Source organism: Girardinichthys multiradiatus, chromosome 12 (genome assembly GCF_021462225.1).
Source record: "Girardinichthys multiradiatus isolate DD_20200921_A chromosome 12, DD_fGirMul_XY1, whole genome shotgun sequence".
In the NCBI taxonomy this organism is placed as follows: domain Eukaryota; kingdom Metazoa; phylum Chordata; class Actinopteri; order Cyprinodontiformes; family Goodeidae; genus Girardinichthys; species Girardinichthys multiradiatus.
Window position 1 is genome coordinate 50,407,337 of NC_061805.1, and position 17,280 is coordinate 50,424,616.

Here is a 17,280-nt window from a genome sequence, read left to right on the forward strand (position 1 = left end):
AAAACAGAATGGGTGGCGCCAAAGCTTGACAACAAAGCGGCTGTTTGATGTTGTAACGGTTGCTGACGCTCCGCTTTAATTAAACAGCAACTGTTGCAGTTTAAACTACACGCTGTGGCGCTAAATGAAACCTACATGGTGAAAAACGGAGTTTCTCACGCTGGCGTGAAGTTTTATCCTTCTTTGAAGGAGACCCGATGTCAACATGACTGCGAAGTCTGACCAACTCCTCATCGTTGTGTCCATTCTGGAAGGTGAGCTGGTTTTAATGGGATAAACAGTGACCGGGTCACAGTTCAAGGTATTTTTAGTTTGTCTTTGTTTTAACTCGGTTTCTGGCAGATTAAGTTGGTTCTAGAGTCCTTGGTGGGAGGTTCGCAACTTCAGGCTGATTGCTGCACCTGGTTCGGTTAAACGCAGTTAATTAGGGGAGGTGGGTTCAACAGGTACAGCCGCTCCTTGCTGGTTGCAGCTTTTTAACATTTTCAGGCCTAAATAAAGTCTCTACCGCGCCTGTACTGATGTGTGGAAGAGTTCTCAGGTTTCTGGCCCGGCTCAGGTGAATGAATGCAATCCATTTAGAAGCACTTCACAGCTGCACGCTGCCTTCATTAATTCATTAAATCCTGATTTTGTCCCTGCGCAGGGATATACATTTCTATTAGGATGAGTTAAGCTGTGGATATGTTATACAGTCAGGTAAAGCAGGTGTTTGCAAAAATATTCAGTAGCGTTTTATGTCAAAACAAGTCATTTAATTCGACAGAGCATCCATTAAACAACCTTATGATGCCAAGGTGATGTATCAGGGTTAAACCGGATCAGTTCCTGAGAGATGCACCATCCTTCTATCTGCCAGGGTTTCAACTAACAGCTCTTTGGGAATTACCTGTTTTATCTTTAATGGCGTTCAAAGATTTAACTAAAGAAATGTGACTAAATTGTGTTTCTGCCGGCTGGCGACAGAGATCTCATTTTAATAGCTGCTTTAGGTTGTTAGTTACCAGAGACAGATTACTGGTTCTTTTATTGATATTATGACTTTTTGCTGCTACTTTGAATGTACCAGAGATGAGTGAAAAAGCAGCCAAAGTATAAAGAAAAGCTGAGGAAGGCCTCCAGAAAGCCCGGAGAATCAGGAACTGGAACATCTGGATGTTTGGAAGAAAATTATAAAGATGACTCAATACTTTTCAACTCTTAACAAATTGTCCTTATTTAGGACGGCACTTTCCAAAGAGCCCCCGCCTCAGTCTGGTGGTCCAGGCGAGCTTTGATGGCGAACATTTGGAAACTGATCCAGTGGAGCACAGAGAGCAGCCACAGTTCAGCACCGAGCTGGCCTGGGAGCTGGACCGCAAGACGCTGCACCAACACAGGTGGAGCTGGACTCATCTTCTGTCATTAGATTCACTAATAAATGCATTGCTTACAATTCCATTAAATTAGGAGAAATAACAGGCTAATATTGCCATCGGGGGTTGATATTGATGCTAACCTTAAACATTCATGGTGGTTATAACTCCATCAGTAGAAGTTCTGGAAAGCTGGAAAAAATCAACATGGATTGATTGGTTGATTTCTGTTTCATTTAAATATTTTTCCAAGCTGACGTCTCTGTTCTCTCAGGCTGCAGCGGACTCCCATCAAACTTCAGTGTTTCACTCTGGACTCCATCAGCAAGAAGAAGGAGAACGTCGGGTACATCGTTCTGGACCTCCGATCCGTTCAGGAGGTCCGACAGGTGAACTCCGCCTGACTGCTGAAGGATCAGGTGAGTGTTGGTCTATTTAAACACCATAGTGATAAACATGTGATGTGATTCAGGAGCCTCGCTGGTATCAGCTGCTCAGCAGTAGATACACCAAACAGAAACCAGCTCTCCTCGTCGCCACGATCCTGGAAATCGACTCCAAGGCCGCCGAACCTTCTCCTGAAAAATTCAAAGCTAAGAAGGCCCTGCCTCGACAAGGTCAGCTGTGTCTTCACCCTGCTGCTGTTTATTTCTATGTTGACCACTGAGGCTGCTGCTGCTCCTTAAAACAGCTTTTCCTACAGGCTGAGGATGAACAGTTGGCTTCTCAACTTCACACAGATACATTCATTCAGTTTTAGGAAATTCCAGTAATTTGGAGAACTGCAGCATGTCGGTCCCTGTGTGGCTGAAAGGTGTCTGGCTGCTGTTTTTCAAATATTTTCTTACCTTTTCGACCTGATCTTCGTGTTTTGTTCAGTATTTTCTAATTTGCTTGCAGGAAGCAGGTTCATCTGCTGTAGTCAGAGTTGATTCCTTTGGCTGTTATTTGATCAGAATTTAAACTCGGTTGTTTTTGAATAAAAAAATTAAACACCCCCTTTTTTTTTTTTTTCGTTGTGGCACTTTTTTTTTTTTCGGCTGCAGGTTCTGCTTCAGTAACCGATCTGCTCCCTGACAAGCTGGAGGCCCAACTGATCCAAGATCAGGGGTACCATCAGGTGGGTCCTGCAGACCGTTGCACCGACATGTTCGTCCTCTCCGTCACCGTGGCCTTCGCTACCAAACTAGAGCAGGTAATTAAATCTGTCAACTTTTACACTGACCTGTCATTTTATTTAATCAGGAAAAGAAAGTAGATCTTGATCAACTCTAGGTTGAAAGGTTGAAGTTCATGTGAGCACAATTAGAAAAACACAAGGATGGCTTGAGTGGAACGATTGAAGGAGAAGGCATCTTCTGTCTACAAAAAATATGGCTGCACAGCCCAGGTTTGCTAAGGTCTTTGTAAATGAACAAGACATGTGGAACAATGTCCTCTTGAACAAACGTATGAGGGGTTATCAATAATCTGAACCATGATTAGAGAAAACAAGACACACCATATCAGCAGAAATTCCTCATACCAACTGTTAAGCACGGTGGTGGAGGAATGATGATGTGGGCTTGTCTGCAGCCTGAGGACCTGGGAACCCTGCAGTCACCGAGTGGATCATGACCTCCTCTGTATACCAAAGTATTCTAGTCTGAGCAACAGCTCAACCTCGGTCCCAACTGGGTCATCAACAGAACCATGAATCCAAACACAGCAGCAGATGTACAACACAATGGCTGGAAAAGAAGAGATTCAAAGAGTTGGAATGTCCTAGTCAAAGTCCATCCTGAGTGAAATGTTGTGGTGGGACTTTAAGAGAGCTGAGTACAAACACATGTCAATGAAGTGAAGCAATGCTGGAAACAAAAGTGGACCAAAACTCTCCAGAGTGATGTAGGAGATGAAGGCAGACAGGAGGAGGACTGAGGGTTACTGCTGCTGATGGTGGTTCTGCAAGTTTTTAGAAAACAGAATAAAAAGAAAAATGTTTCAAATAAATGATCTAAGAGCTGTTAGGGTGATCAGAGGTTTTTGTCATTACTTGTTGCAGCTGATTCCCAGCACAAAGAAACTGTCAGCAGATGACTCTGGTTTCTTCTTCTACTACTCCTTACTGGGGAATGACATCACCAGCGAACCTTTCCACAACTTGCTGAGTCCAGACTTTGAGCCGGAGCGCGCCTCTGTGCGCATCCGCAGCAGCGAACAGGTCCTTCAGGCCTTTCTGTCACAGCAGCCCAGCTTACAGGTGAGTCAAAGCATCTGACTGAAGCTTCATTATGGTCTGGTCCTGATGTTCCTGTCCCTCCTCAGATCCATCTGTGCTGTGGGAATCATGCTCTGGGCAGTACCGACGTTTCCCTCTCTGCCCTGGCTGCTGCTCCTGTTGATCTGCAGGACAAGGCTGCGACTGTTGACGGAGCGTTCATTCTGCAGCCTCCCAAACGCATCAAGCTGCCGGCTCTTCCTGCAGACCTGCAGCCAACAGTGGGAGTGGCCGTTACGCTGAGGAGGGAGGAGCTTGCACCTCAGGTAGATGACACAATATCAGCACTATTCAGGAAAATGTTCTAATCAAAGATATCTCCTGTATGAGACTCAGGTAATATTCATGGTTTCTGGCTTTATTTGATAAAAATATCAGTCTTGGCTGATCTTGAGACCACAGCTGCAACTTAATGTGAATGTTGTTGCTGCATTAAAATACAACCAGTTTCAACTCTGTCCCTGGATGAGGAGATGAGAGGAGAAACATTTTCCAGTGTGACTATCTGAATGTTCTTCTGTTTGTACGAACGCTGAGTTCAGTCCTCCACCTGTGGCCTCCACCCACTCTGCCTCCAGCTGAGCTGAGTCTGTTTTAAGGTGTTACCAGCTTGTCAGATGTATTAGAGTAGTAACATGCAGTCGATGATGATATGATTACAGCAATGGTCTCTATTTGCTTCCGTCCCTGAATGTCCTGCTCTTATCTGTTGGGTCAGGTGGTCCTGACTAGAACATCTCAGGAATTGGCCTGCAGCCATTTTCTTGACTGCGGTTATTGCAATTTGTTTTGTTTTTTAATAAATTTGTAAAACAAAAATAAATAAAACAAAATAAAGACCTCAGGATATGTTAACATTGATATTCTCGTACTCGTCGTCTTCCGCTTATCCGGGACCGGATCGCGGGGGCAGCAGAGTCAGTAGAGACGCCCAGACGTCCCTCTCCCCAGACACCTCCTCCGGGGGGAGCGTTCCCAGGCCAGTCGAGAAACTTGCCACCGAGCCACCTCAGCTGACTCGTCTTGATGTGGAGGAGCAGCGGCTCTACTCAGAGCTCCTCCTGGATGGCTGTTCCCTTCACCCACCTTCCTCATTTCAGCTGCTTGTATCCAGGATCTCTTACTTTAGGTGAGGGTAGGAATGTAGACAGGCTAGTAAATCAAGAGCTTCGCTTTCTAGCTCAGCTTTCTTTTCAACACAACGGACCGCCACAGCATCCTCATTACTGCGGCAGCAGCACCGATCCGTCTCGGACTTGGAGGGGCTGATCTTCATCCCAGCCGCTTCACACTCAGCTGCGATCCGCCTCAGTGCATGCTGTAGGTCTTGGCTAGAGGGGCTCAGCAGGACCACGTCATCTGCAAACATTAGCCTAGAAATCCTGTCCATTAAAATTATGAACAGGACCGGTTGCACAAACTGCTATAAACCCTCGAGCAACCTTTGGAGGGAGCTGGTCCAGTGATCCACAGCCGGGACAAACACCACACTGCTCCTTATGAAGTCCAGAGGCACTATCCCCAACCGCCATGCAATGTTGAGGCGTCAGCCACGACGGTCCAACAACATCCAGAGACGTGACCGATATTATGATCAGCAAATTAAATGAATTACCAACTTAATTGATCCTGTTTGGGCTGGAAAGAGCGGCTCGACAGCCACATGAGGGCAGCAAAGACTGAAATAAACCACATCAGCTGCTTTTAAAACTGGTTAACTGGGTTTAGTGAGTTGGATCCTGGTGATTAAAGGTCCATGACAGAGCTTTAGTAATGGGCCAGTATGAGATCCTCACAGTATGATAAAATGTAGCCTTCTTTCAGCCAGCTGACTAGCAGTGCACAGCAAGAAGTGTTGAAGGCACTGTCGGTCTGTGGTTCTTCCGTGACATTAAAATGTAAACCTATTATACTTTAATACTGTAGTATTTAAATATAAACTGTCATCAGCCTCATAAAAAGAGCAATGTGCCACATCTAGTTATGTTTTTATTTCTCTTTGGCCTGTAGTACAGAGAAAGTATAGAGTAAGAAGAAAGTACCCCTGGGTCATAATAATGAAAATGATCGTTATGGGGTCCTGGAAGGATTAACATCCAGCCTCAAGTGACTGAAAGATAATAAAATCACGTTGGGCTAAAATAATTGAGAGGAGAGGAGTAACAAAGTTAAAGGAAATCCTTCATCAGCATCGAAGGGAAAAATAAAAGTTGCAAACATCTTGTATCTTTTCAGCCATCTCTGGGGAAGAAAGATCCCATCAGAGGTCCATCTCTCCATGTCCCACCTGCTGTTGCTCCTTCAGCTGAACGGAGAGCTCAAAGCTCATCTCCAGTCCAGAAACCTCCTGATTCTTCTCCTCCTCTTCCTTCTCCTTCCTCTCGTACAGAGAGCGAAGCAGAGAGTCTTCTGGAGGAGCTTGAGCTCCACAAGAAGCAGGCAGCAGGTGACGTCAGCATCATCAGACCAACATTTTATCAGTTCAGTGCGTTACAGCTGACGGTGTGTTTATATGGATTCAGCAGCAGATGTTGAAGATCCTGGACCTCTGCCGGGTCAATCTGAATCTGCAGCAGAAGGTGGAGCATCATCAATCAGCATCTCTGCTCCCAAAGTGTCCATTCCCTCCTCCGCCCATCACTACTGCTTCTCTCTGGACCTCCGCAGCCTGGGAAAGCTCAGCTTACCTCATCCCATCGCTGCTACGCTCAGGTGAAAAATCCTTATCTGCTCTAAACCGGAACACTCAGTCAGATCCAGAACATTCTACACATTAAACCTGATGGTTCCCCTTTAATTTAGTTCTACTGAAACTTGTTCTACCGAACACAGAGCAGAGGTCCTCCTCCCAGTTTATAACCAGTATGTGTTGGTTCTGCAGGTACTCGTACCAGTTCTTTGGCAGTTCAGGTCCCATCATGACCAACCCTCCTGTGGAGCTGCAGAGGAACATGGAGGCATCTCTGCCCCAGTCCTACTGCGCCTTTGACTTCGCCGCGCTGCCTCATCAGCTGCAGGACACCTTCCTCAGGTAGGAAACTTCCCGGCTAACGTGACGACATGATTCAGTCCCTTTTCTTACAGAGTCAGGCAGTGGTTAGATGTTTGGAGCAGAAACCGGTCAACCTGTTTCTGAACTCGGGTTGGGAATCGTTTGAATTTCCATGATTCAGATTCCAGTTCCTATCGATTCAGATTCTTTTAAAAGGCAGCGTCAAAACGGTCTAAATGAGCTAGTTTACTGCTGGAGTTCTTAAATGGTCTAAACTTCACAATGAATTTTATTTTTATTTTATATGAACTTTACTGTAAATTTCTCACAGGGCTATTTTCAACCAGTACATAAATATCAAACCAAGGAACTTGAATATAAATGTAATTCCTTTTCTCTTTGCAGTACAGTTTCAGAGAGCTTTATTTTTGAAAGCCTAAATGCTTTAACATGTCACTGACCTCCCACTGATGGGCTCACCTGGCGCAGAATATCAAAATAACAAAATGAACAAGTTTCACAACCAAGTCCAGATTAGCAGCAGGTACAGTATGGAATTGTTGAGAATACCATGAATCTGGAGATGTTTGCCATATTTGTTGAGCACCTCCTTTGCATGATAAAGTCGATTTGTTAGTGTTGCGTTGAGCCGACCCGTCGTTCATTTTAATAAAGTGTAGCCACATTTTTGGACGCCGCTGCACACCATCCATTGTTGCGCTCAGATGTCCATCAGATTCTTCATCGTTGGTATTAAGTGGCTTCTTTTTCTGGTTGGCGGGGTACATATCGAAAGGAGGAATTGAAAAATAAACGTTTGAACAATTCTGGAGAATCAAAAGTTAAGTCCCGGTTCCAGTCGATTCTTGGTCCTCGATGCCCATCCCTAATCTGAGCCCAATTAGTTCTTGTTAAATCAGCTTTAATTTGTTCCTGAAGGACCCGACTGCCACCAGATTGGGTTTAAAAAATTCAAACCGGTTTCACAGAGACTGAGGCCGGGTCGGTTCCCCTCAAACACTTGCAGACTCCAGTCTTCACCTCCTCACACCAGCAGATTTTTGGGCCGCCTCCTGCAGTCTGATGCAGACTTCTCCTGACTGGGAAGCGGTTTAGTTTCTTTAAACCTCAACACCTCTTTACTTTCTACGTTTTATTCAACATTAAACAACAAGTGTCCTAAAATGTATTCGGAGTAAAGAGCCTGACTCTGTGGTCCTTCAATAATGAGCTAAAACCTTCTGCTGTCCAGGAAGCTCTTGGTGGATCTGAGATGTTTTGCAGCTCTAATGTTTTCACGGTTTTGTGGTAGAGTTCCTCTGGTTGTGGAGCTGTGGGATCGAGGCTCCAACAGCAGAGACCAGCTGATGGGATTAGCCTCCATCCAGCTGCATCACCTGCTCAGCTCTGAGAAGACCAGATTGACTGGATCAGCATTAGAGCCCAGCTGGAGACAGAGCCACCAGGACCGGATCCCTGTGCTCCACCCACAGCGGTAGGAATGGCTCTGACTGACTGTTCACCTGATGATCGATCATCTGCTTAACATCTACATCTCCGTCCTTCAGTCCCACAGAGAGAGTGGCTGAACTGAGCTACGTGGCGACGCTGGAGGACCTCGGCTTCATTAAAGCCAAAGAGGTCCTGGTGTCGGACTCCTTGCAGGTGGGTACAGGTGTGTGAGAAGCTGGTTGTGTGGGTCAGCGTGGTACTATTTTAACCCACCAGTATGAACGTGAAACACTTTAATTCCACAACAAAACGTCAGAATAAGAACCTCAGAAATAGTTTCATAAAAAATAACAAACTGGATTGTTTTTATTTTTAATGTTGTGATTTTTATAAAAGTTTTCTCTAAAATCTTAAAATGCTCCAAGTTTATCCAGACAAAATGAGTTTTAATCCGAGATATTTCCCTTTTTTTTTGCATCGTGTCTCAAGAATGAACGTCCAGCCGTCCCTCTCTCGTCTTCTCACCCAACGACACAGAAACCTTCCCTTCAGCCCACGGTCCCTCAGGGGCCCGCAGCCCTAACAGCCCCCATCACTACCAGAGACACCCTGGAATATCGAACGGCCCTGGAGCTGGAAATGTGGAAGGAGGAGCAGGAGGATCTGTTCGATGATCAGGTAGAAACAAGACTCGCCACACAAGTGGGACTAAAATCACGTTTCTGTCTGGAGAAGGTTCCTTTATGAAGCGTTTTTACCACCAGGTCCTGATGCAGAGACATGTAGGTTCCTACAGGTTCTCATAAAATAGACCAGGAGGAACATACAAGCCAAACTCAGCCCTACATTGTTGGTCAGATTCCAACTCAGTGATACAGTTACTGGTTTCCTTCAATGCAGATCCTACAAGGCTGTTATTACTAGTCTGAATAGTAGCATAAAGGACTTCTGAGTGTTTGATGAGAACATTGAACAGAAAACAACTTGGAACTTCATACCAGATAAAACATCTCATGATCTCCAGGAGAAATGTGGCTTCATTGCAGCAGACATGGAAAACCAGTGTGAAGACGGTACATCTGCACTGGGACGTCTTCACAATCTACAGAATTACACTATCAGTATGAGAGGTTTCTGTGCCTCCACCAGCAGCTTCAGCTTTGTGGTAGAGGAGAAAACACCATCAGGACCTTGCTCAGCTTATCAGTAGCATGAAAGGATGCCACACATGGCTGAATGTGCCACCCTCCACAGTACGTTTACCCAGGGCATGGCACCCTGCACATATGTAGGAGAGAGCAGTCAGAGGGAACCAACCGTAGGTTTTCCTCTGTTCACTGATCACCAGAACTCTGAAACCTCAAAGTACCGTATTTTCTGCACTATAAGGCGCACTTAAAAACCATTAATTTTCTCAAAAAATGACAGTGCGCCTTGTAATCCGGAGCGCCTTATATATGGATCAATTGGTTAATTGGTTGATCCATACTGGTTGTACACGGCGCTCTGTCAAAATGTTTCAGTACGACTGGTAAACTACAAAACCGCACCGCTTGCAGCATTACGGCTACCGTAGTCAGGGGCGTCGCCGAAGTAATAGCGGTAAACACCTGTACTGTGCTTACTCCTAGTCCAACACCACTTGTGTGTGTATAACGTTTGAATGTACTGTTGCAGGAATTGCCTGAACTATATGTGATTAGAAACTCAGTGTGTGGGGTGTATGTTTCGTGTGTGTGTATGGAAGATGTTGACATTACTCCTCCGGACAGAGGTGGCGCTGTGTGCTGCCGTACCTGAGAATCAAGAGTGAAGGAGTGACGTTGGTATTATTGTGTGTGTGGGGTGGGTAGAGACGGCGACCGGAGCAGCGGTGTATGAGTCTGTAAGCCCTGTGTTTTTACGTGCTGCAAAGTCATTAAAAAGAACCCCGAATCTCGTCAACAACTCAGTGTTTTGATGCTGTTTCTTCATGTTCAACTCAGCAACGTATGAGTGAGGGAGTTAACCCCGAGGAAACTAGTAACTTCGGCCCTGGAGAAAGCGTCTCCCCTGTGTCATCAGACTACGGTCAGGGGACAGAAACAGGAAAGGTTAACAGTACTAACGTTTGATTTAGTGCATCAAACTGTTTCTTTTACGTGTTTACTGAATCAGGGAAAAGTTCCCTTTCACGTTTTAACTAACGTTTGATTTCAACTTCAACTTCATAGACTCCAATGCATTCCTAACGTGTGGTTGGCTCTATTCAATATAATTCTATGTAGAGGAGACCTTACCATGAGAGTGAATGGAGTTGTCAGAACGCTGATTTGTAGTGTATTAATAAAGTTTGACTGACTGTTTTGTTGACATTCTCTTTAGCACAGCTCCATCTAGTGGATGCATAACGCAACCCCAGTCAAACGTTTGACTGCAGTAGCTTCTATTCTATGCGCCTTATAATCCGGTGCGCCTTATAGTGCGGAAAATACGGCAGTTGTTTAGAAGCTTCGCTCCAACTGCTGTAAGATGATGATTTAAATGCTATAAGCAGCAGCAACTATTTTTATTATTTTTTAATTATCCTCCTTCGTCATTGATGAATAGATGCCAGGACGTCTCATTAACGGGGCAACAGCTACATTAACTGGAAGAATGTTTAACCAGCCGTGTGGAGTTTGGACACGCTTTCCCAAAGCTGAGTCTTATTCCACGTTATTCCACAAGGCTTGACCTGAGGCCAGAATGCCCAGCCCACACAGGTACGTGGACCTCACCTCATGGATGAGCTGCTGCTAGCTCCGCCATGCAGCACCCTAATATGTTGGCACCACATAAAGAACCTCGGCTCTCTGACTACAACATTTTGTGCGTGCGCTCCATCATACGCAACAAGGTGCTGCATTGTTGATCTACCCCAGAAGACCTCTCCAAGAGCCTGCAGAGACCCTCCATGTTCTGGCTGGTTTTCCTTGTGGCCGTAGTCTCGTGTGAAGAGGTCTTAGTCTGTCTCTTTTTGATCAAAACGGTCGACTAAAACAGCTGCTTTAAAACGTTTTCTTTTAACAGATCTACAAAATGATGCAAGACCAGAAGAAATGAACGATTAATTAGTGGTTTTTGTGTTTCTGTTGGTGTAGTGGAGGTCATCCAGGACTGACCTGATGAAGAGTTTTTGCTGTTCTGCAGCATTATGGTTAAACAGGCGCTGGTTGTTTGTTTCAGCTGAGGCAGAAGGAGCTGAGACACATGCAGGCGTTGGCAGAGGAGTGGAAGAAGAGGGACGGAGAGAGGGAAGCTCTGGTCAAGAAGAAGGTGAAGAGTTCAGCATGGAGACGGATCAAGTCCATCACAATAAATACTGAATGTGCTGATCATCTTCTGCAGGAGCTGGAGTTCAACCTTCTGGAGGAGAAGCTTCAGAAGACGTTGTCAGATCTGGAGAAGAGGGAGAAGCAGCTGGCTGAAGCTGAGCTGCAGGTCAGGTTTGCTCTGAATCATTTTGACTGTTTTTACATGCCTGAAGAATCCTGATAAACAGCTTAAAACTGTTATTAAGAAAAGGTACATTTTTAGTTGTTAAGTTTTGAGGCTTTGCTGTGATCTTTAGTGTTCAGTAGATGTTGTGAGTAAAATGGCAGAGAAACACAAAGAAAATCCAGAGCTTTGCTGCTTTACTGTCCTCATTAATCCAGAAAGTTTCATTGTTTTTGTGTTTGGTGGTTTAAAAACTTCCTCGACCTTCCTGGAAATCCAGCTCAGTCGTTTTCTTCCTGCTCCATCTGCAGTTAAACAGGATAATCAGCAGGCCCAACTGGGCTGCTTCAGTCCAATCCTGGCACTACAGCGCCGTCTAGTGGTCGGAATAAGCTGCAAGCTGACATATAAACAGGGCCAAAACGTTAATGCTCGTTTTTTGCTGTTTCCCACAGATTTTCTGTTAAAAAGTAGCAGAAACAAGTTTTAACAGCAACTATATAAAGAATATTCATGATTTAAAGGTGAAAATGTTAGAAAATCTGAAATAATAAAATAAACTGATATATAAACCAATAACTGTCATGGTACCGACCCATTCAATAAATGAGAATTTATCCAAACGTTTAAATGTTCCAGTAACTCAATCACTGAAACACATTATATAGATTATTTAAACAGACTGTTTTCAAGCCTTTATTTCTGTTAATTCTGACTTTCTGCTTTCAGACAGTAGAAAACCAAATATTAAATAATGACATTACATCAACAGTTTATTGCATTAAACGTTGGCTGATTGAGTCGCAGACGTTCAGGCTCTAGAGACACTAAATAAAAAGTTTCAGAAGGTAAAGAAACGTCTAGATAATAAGAAGCTACAGCTAAGTTGTTTCACGCCAGACAGAAGCAACTTTTTCAATAAAACCTTGAGAAGAAAATCTAGAGTTAGATTTTATTTTCCCAGTAGTTGGATGAATGATTATCTGGGATGAAGCCAAAGCAGAAACACTCAACACTTCCTAGCTGTTTATTTACTGCCCGTCATGTTTCTATTAATCACATATTTTCTAATATCAGCCCTGTTTGTAACCATTACTTAACAAATAAGAGAGGCTGGTGTGTTTTAATGTGTTTTTCCTGCAGACTCAGCGGCTGCAGAGGGAGCTGAAGGCAGAGCACAACCTCACCCAGAAGGAGCTGCAGGAGGACAGCAGGAGGCTGCAGAGGGAGTGTGACCACCGGGTGGCGCTGGAGAGAGAGAAAGTCAGGCTGATGGAGGAAGAACGAGGCAGACTGCTGCAGCAGGTAGAGACCGAGGCAGAGCTGCTGGTCTGGCGGTCGTTCCTCTTGTTAAACATGTAGGTTTATGTTCAGATCGCAGATGGAGAGTCTCGCTACAAACAGCTGGAGAAAGAGTTTCAGCTCTACAGAGAACAGCAGAACGTCCGGCCTGAGTTCAGACTGCAGTCGGAGATCAACCTGCTGACCTTAGAGAAGGTGGGCAGGAAGATAAACGCAGAACCGTTGGAGTTAGATGTTGCTCTGTTTTGCCAGTCAGAGCAGAGCATTTAGAGCAGATATAACGGTTCTCTTCAATGTATTTTCCTCAAGGTGGAACTTGAGAGGAAGCTGGAGTCCACCACCAAGTCCAAGCTTCACTACAAGCAGCAGTGGGGGCGCGCCTTAAAGGAGCTCGCTCGCTTCAAGCAGGTACAGATCAGAGATGGAGGTTCGAAGCTTCACTGACAGCAGAGGTTTGGTTTACATCTTTAAAGGTTCTTCATCCTGCTCCTGAGTGGCTGAAAGGTTGGTAGATGCTGTGCTTTGATTGGTTTAGTATCAGAGCTGATCTGCCTCATTCATTCCTGCAGAACCATCTAAACGTCCCTGTAGAGACATTAATTGTCATCTCTGCTAAATATAGTTCGAATGTTAGTTTTCTGCAGCGCCCCAAAATGATAAATATGGGAACGAATATGTTGCATATAAAAAATGGATGACCATGTGGACCTTCTGGTTAGAAGGTCCACATGTTAACCAGTCATGCAGAGAAGCTGCTGGTCCCTCAGATGTTTGACAGAAATCCAGTGTGATCGTTCCCACTGGAGACTCCAGCAGTTACTGGACCTCCAGCAGGAACCAAAAGGACCGGAAGCAGCCCGCAGGGTGATCAGAGATCATCAGTTTTAAGGACCGTATGATGTTAGGAAAACATGCGACATGCAGTAATATTTTTTACTGGTGCAATAAAGATATGACTTGAAATTAACAGGTTATTAAAAGATCTTTCTGCTTGGTGTTTATAGTAGGGCTGGGTCTTTATTGTATCGTTTATCATGATTATGAAACATTTCTTATCATGACAACAATTTCAATTTATTGTTACAATGGATTTGAATTAATGTCTGAAACCCCAAAAACTGACAGTATTATCAGGATTTTTTTTCCCCTATTTTTGCAACAATAAATAGAAAAATCAGATTAAATGCAATTATTCTGTGTGGTTTAGTGATAAAAACTCGTCAATGTAACGGATGTCCTGAAGAAGCCTTTTATTCTTTAACGCTTCAGTCTCGGCGTTCCAGGCGTCCCACATAGAGCAGCTGGTTGCCTACATGTGTTCAGAGCAGATTCGCTCTACAAAACGAAAACTCAAGATTGAATCCTAACTACATGATTTACTTTATTATTAGAATAATAATAATTGTCCAGGTGTGAAAAATTGCCTTTGGCTTCACATGGTGGCATTTTAAATCAATACAGGACCAAAGGTGTTGCAAAAGTAATGTGTGTTTAGGGTTAGGACTAAGGTGTGAACTGAGTTTAGGTTAAGGTTAGGGTTAGGACTAAGGTGTGAACTGAGTTTAGGTTAAGGTTAGGGTTAGGACTAAGGTGTGAACTGAGTTTAGGTTAAGGTTAGGGTTAGGACTAAGGTGTGAACTGAGTTTAGGTTAAGGTTAGGGTTAGGACTAAGGTGTGAACTGAGTTTAGGTTAAGGTTAGGTTTAGGACTAAGGTGTGAACTGAGTTTAGGTTAAGGTTAGGGTTAGGACTAAGGTGTGAACTGAGTTTAGGTTAAGGTTAGGTTTAGGACTAAGGTGTGAACTGAGTTTAGGTTAAGGTTAGGGTTAGGACTAAGGTGTGAACTGAGTTTAGGTTAAGGTTAGGGTTAGGACTAAGGTGTGAACTGAGTTTAGGTTAAGGTTAGGGTTAGGACTAAGGTGTGAACTGAGTTTAGGTTAAGGTTAGGTTTAGGACTAAGGTGTGAACTGAGTTTAGGTTAAGGTTAGGTTTAGGACTAAGGTGTGAACTGAGTTTAGGTTAAGGTTAGGGTTAGGACTAAGGTGTGAACTGAGTTTAGGTTAAGGTTAGGTTTAGGACTAAGGTGTGAACTGAGTTTAGGTTAAGGTTAGGGTTAGGACTAAGGTGTGAACTGAGTTTAGGTTAAGGTTAGGGTTAGGACTAAGGTGTGAACTGAGTTTAGGTTAAGGTTAGGGTTAGGACTAAGGTGTGAATTGAGTTTAGGTTAAGGTTAGGGTTAGGACTAAGGTGTGAACTGAGTTTAGGTTAAGGTTAGGGTTAGGACTAAGGTGTGAACTGAGTTTAGGTTAAGGTTAGGTTTAGGACTAAGGTGTGAACTGAGTTTAGGTTAAGGTTAGGTTTAGGACTAAGGTGTGAACTGAGTTTAGGTTAAGGTTAGGGTTAGGACTAAGGTGTGAACTGAGTTTAGGTTAAGGTTAGGGTTAGGACTAAGGTGTGAACTGAGTTTAGGTTAAGGTTAGGTTTAGGACTAAGGTGTGAACTGAGTTTAGGTTAAGGTTAGGGTTAGGACTAAGGTGTGAACTGAGTTTAGGTTAAGGTTAGGTTTAGGACTAAGGTGTGAACTGAGTTTAGGTTAAGGTTAGGGTTAGGACTAAGGTGTGAACTGAGTTTAGGTTAAGGTTAGGGTTAGGACTAAGGTGTGAACTGAGTTTAGGTTAAGGTTAGGTTTAGGACTAAGGTGTGAACTGAGTTTAGGTTAAGGTTAGGGTTAGGACTAAGGTGTGAACTGAGTTTAGGTTAAGGTTAGGGTTAGGACTAAGGTGTGAACTGAGTTTAGGTTAAGGTTAGGTTTAGGACTAAGGTGTGAACTGAGTTTAGGTTAAGGTTAGGTTTAGGTAAGCACTGGTAATAGTTAGGTTTAGGGTTATTGTCACGGTTAGGGCATAGAAAGGGTTGAAAATGACTGAAAATCAATGGAAGTCAACACATGGTCCTCACTACATATAGCAAAACAAGAGTGTGTGTGTGTGTGTGTGTCACCCTGAGGTCCACAGTCATTAACGGTAGATGCCTTCGACACACAGTATCCAAGATGGGACGGTTCTCCTGAGTTCTGGGCTCCTCTGTTGGGCGGTTCAGAGCAGTGCTGCGGTCGATCTGATGGAAACACTCTGAGCTCATCGCATTAACTCAGAACTGGTGCTGATGGGAACACCCTCGTTCTGTTTCAGATTCATTTATCTTTAGGGTAAACAAAGTTCTGGTTCGGCTCGGTTCTATGTAGCAAAGCAAGAAAATTCACCTAATTGAACTCATTAAAACCTGACTTCCAATTAACAAAAACACTGAAGCTTAGAGGAAAATGATAAAACACTCGCTCTGGTCAACGCATTTTTATTGCCTTCGCCATCTTTACCTCATTGTTGTGCCTTACCCAGGCTCCGCCCCCTTAGCGGCGTTGACTGCCGGTTTTCTAACAGTGTTTGTCAACAAGAGGAAAAATCCTCCTAATCAATAGTTTCTAAATAAAAGCTTCAACTATTTCTTTATGAAATAAATCAAATTTTATTGATGAAAAGACAAAGATTTAATCCTCATCTTTTCACAGCTGCTCTCCTGATCATTTCTTACGTCTGCGCGTATCGATGCGGATCAGGTAATGGTCCATAGGTCCCGCTCTGCACATTATTCTGCTGCACAGTGAAGACGGGCGGCAGGGGGTGTCACTGCTCTGCATGTTGCTCCTCCCAGGGTCAGATGTCAGAGTTCATGGGGTGCAGGGTGAGGCTGGAGTCCCTGAATCTGATAGAAACACTCAGCTTATCAGACAAACTGACAGGAACCAGCTGGAAAACTGGACCCTCAGTTTTTCTTCTCCTCCCTCCTCTTCATCATCTCTTCCTCTTTATCCTATGTCCTTTTTTCAGTTTGACAGTTCCTCCTCCTCCTCCTTATCTCCTATTCCCAAACGTTTCCTCCATGTTCTCAGCGTTTCTTCCAAACGTTCCTGTTTCCTCGCAGCTTATCTCTGCCTTCTCTGTCCTTCCTCTCTAAGTGCCACATCATCACAAAGAAAACATGTAGTGATTTATGCATCATGAAGGGGGTTTGGTGCTGAGTGTCACCTCCCACCTATTAATCATCTATGGAGTTGGGTGTTAACTACTCCAACGTCTTCTCTCTCTGTGTGAAATCCCAGGCCTGTGTTTATACCACCATCCGTCTTGGAGCGCGGCGGTTTTTAAACTCGGCTCTTGTTTGGTTTTCCTCTGGCGCTCCTCGCCTATTTGTCCTCTCCTCTCAGCACCTCGCGCCGCCTCCTGTTTAGCTCACGTCGGATCATAAAAATTCCTGTCTGAGGAATAATGTGCTTTCCGACCCGGGAGGCGCAGCCGGCCGGAGAGTTAATGCCCAAACAGGACCGAGGTGTTGGATCAGAGGGTCGGCCGGTGTCTTCATGAATTCAAAATATTGGGACAAGGACCTGAAGTTGTTCTTTCT

General features: G+C 44.3%; 1 protein-coding gene across 3 annotated transcripts in view; it reads left to right on the forward strand.

Annotated features, from left to right (window-relative positions):
• The window catches only part of LOC124878198 (centrosomal protein of 120 kDa), a 23,845-nt gene continuing 6,565 nt past the window's right edge, over positions 1-17,280 (forward strand). Inside the window, exons 1-18 of one of the 3 annotated variants that reach the window (XR_007040679.1) lie at positions 1-254; positions 1,223-1,379; positions 1,630-1,744; positions 1,828-1,972; positions 2,402-2,550; positions 3,400-3,597; positions 3,663-3,881; positions 5,851-6,061; positions 6,138-6,327; positions 6,497-6,646; positions 7,920-8,102; positions 8,176-8,272; positions 8,549-8,737; positions 11,267-11,356; positions 11,429-11,521; positions 12,662-12,823; positions 12,893-13,015; positions 13,130-13,324. Coding sequence is in view for 2 of the 3 variants with exons in the window: in XM_047382040.1 (XP_047237996.1) it covers positions 206-254; positions 1,223-1,379; positions 1,630-1,744; positions 1,828-1,972; positions 2,402-2,550; positions 3,400-3,597; positions 3,663-3,881; positions 5,851-6,061; positions 6,138-6,327; positions 6,497-6,646; positions 7,920-8,102; positions 8,176-8,272; positions 8,549-8,737; positions 11,267-11,356; positions 11,429-11,521; positions 12,662-12,823; positions 12,893-13,015; positions 13,130-13,228 (2,619 nt within the window). In the remaining variant the exon portion in view is untranslated. The remainder of the gene's footprint in view (positions 255-1,222; positions 1,380-1,629; positions 1,745-1,827; positions 1,973-2,401; positions 2,551-3,399; positions 3,598-3,662; positions 3,882-5,850; positions 6,062-6,137; positions 6,328-6,496; positions 6,647-7,919; positions 8,103-8,175; positions 8,273-8,548; positions 8,738-11,266; positions 11,357-11,428; positions 11,522-12,661; positions 12,824-12,892; positions 13,016-13,129; positions 13,325-17,280) is intronic. The other 2 variants (XM_047382040.1, XM_047382042.1) reach the window with 2 other exon arrangements.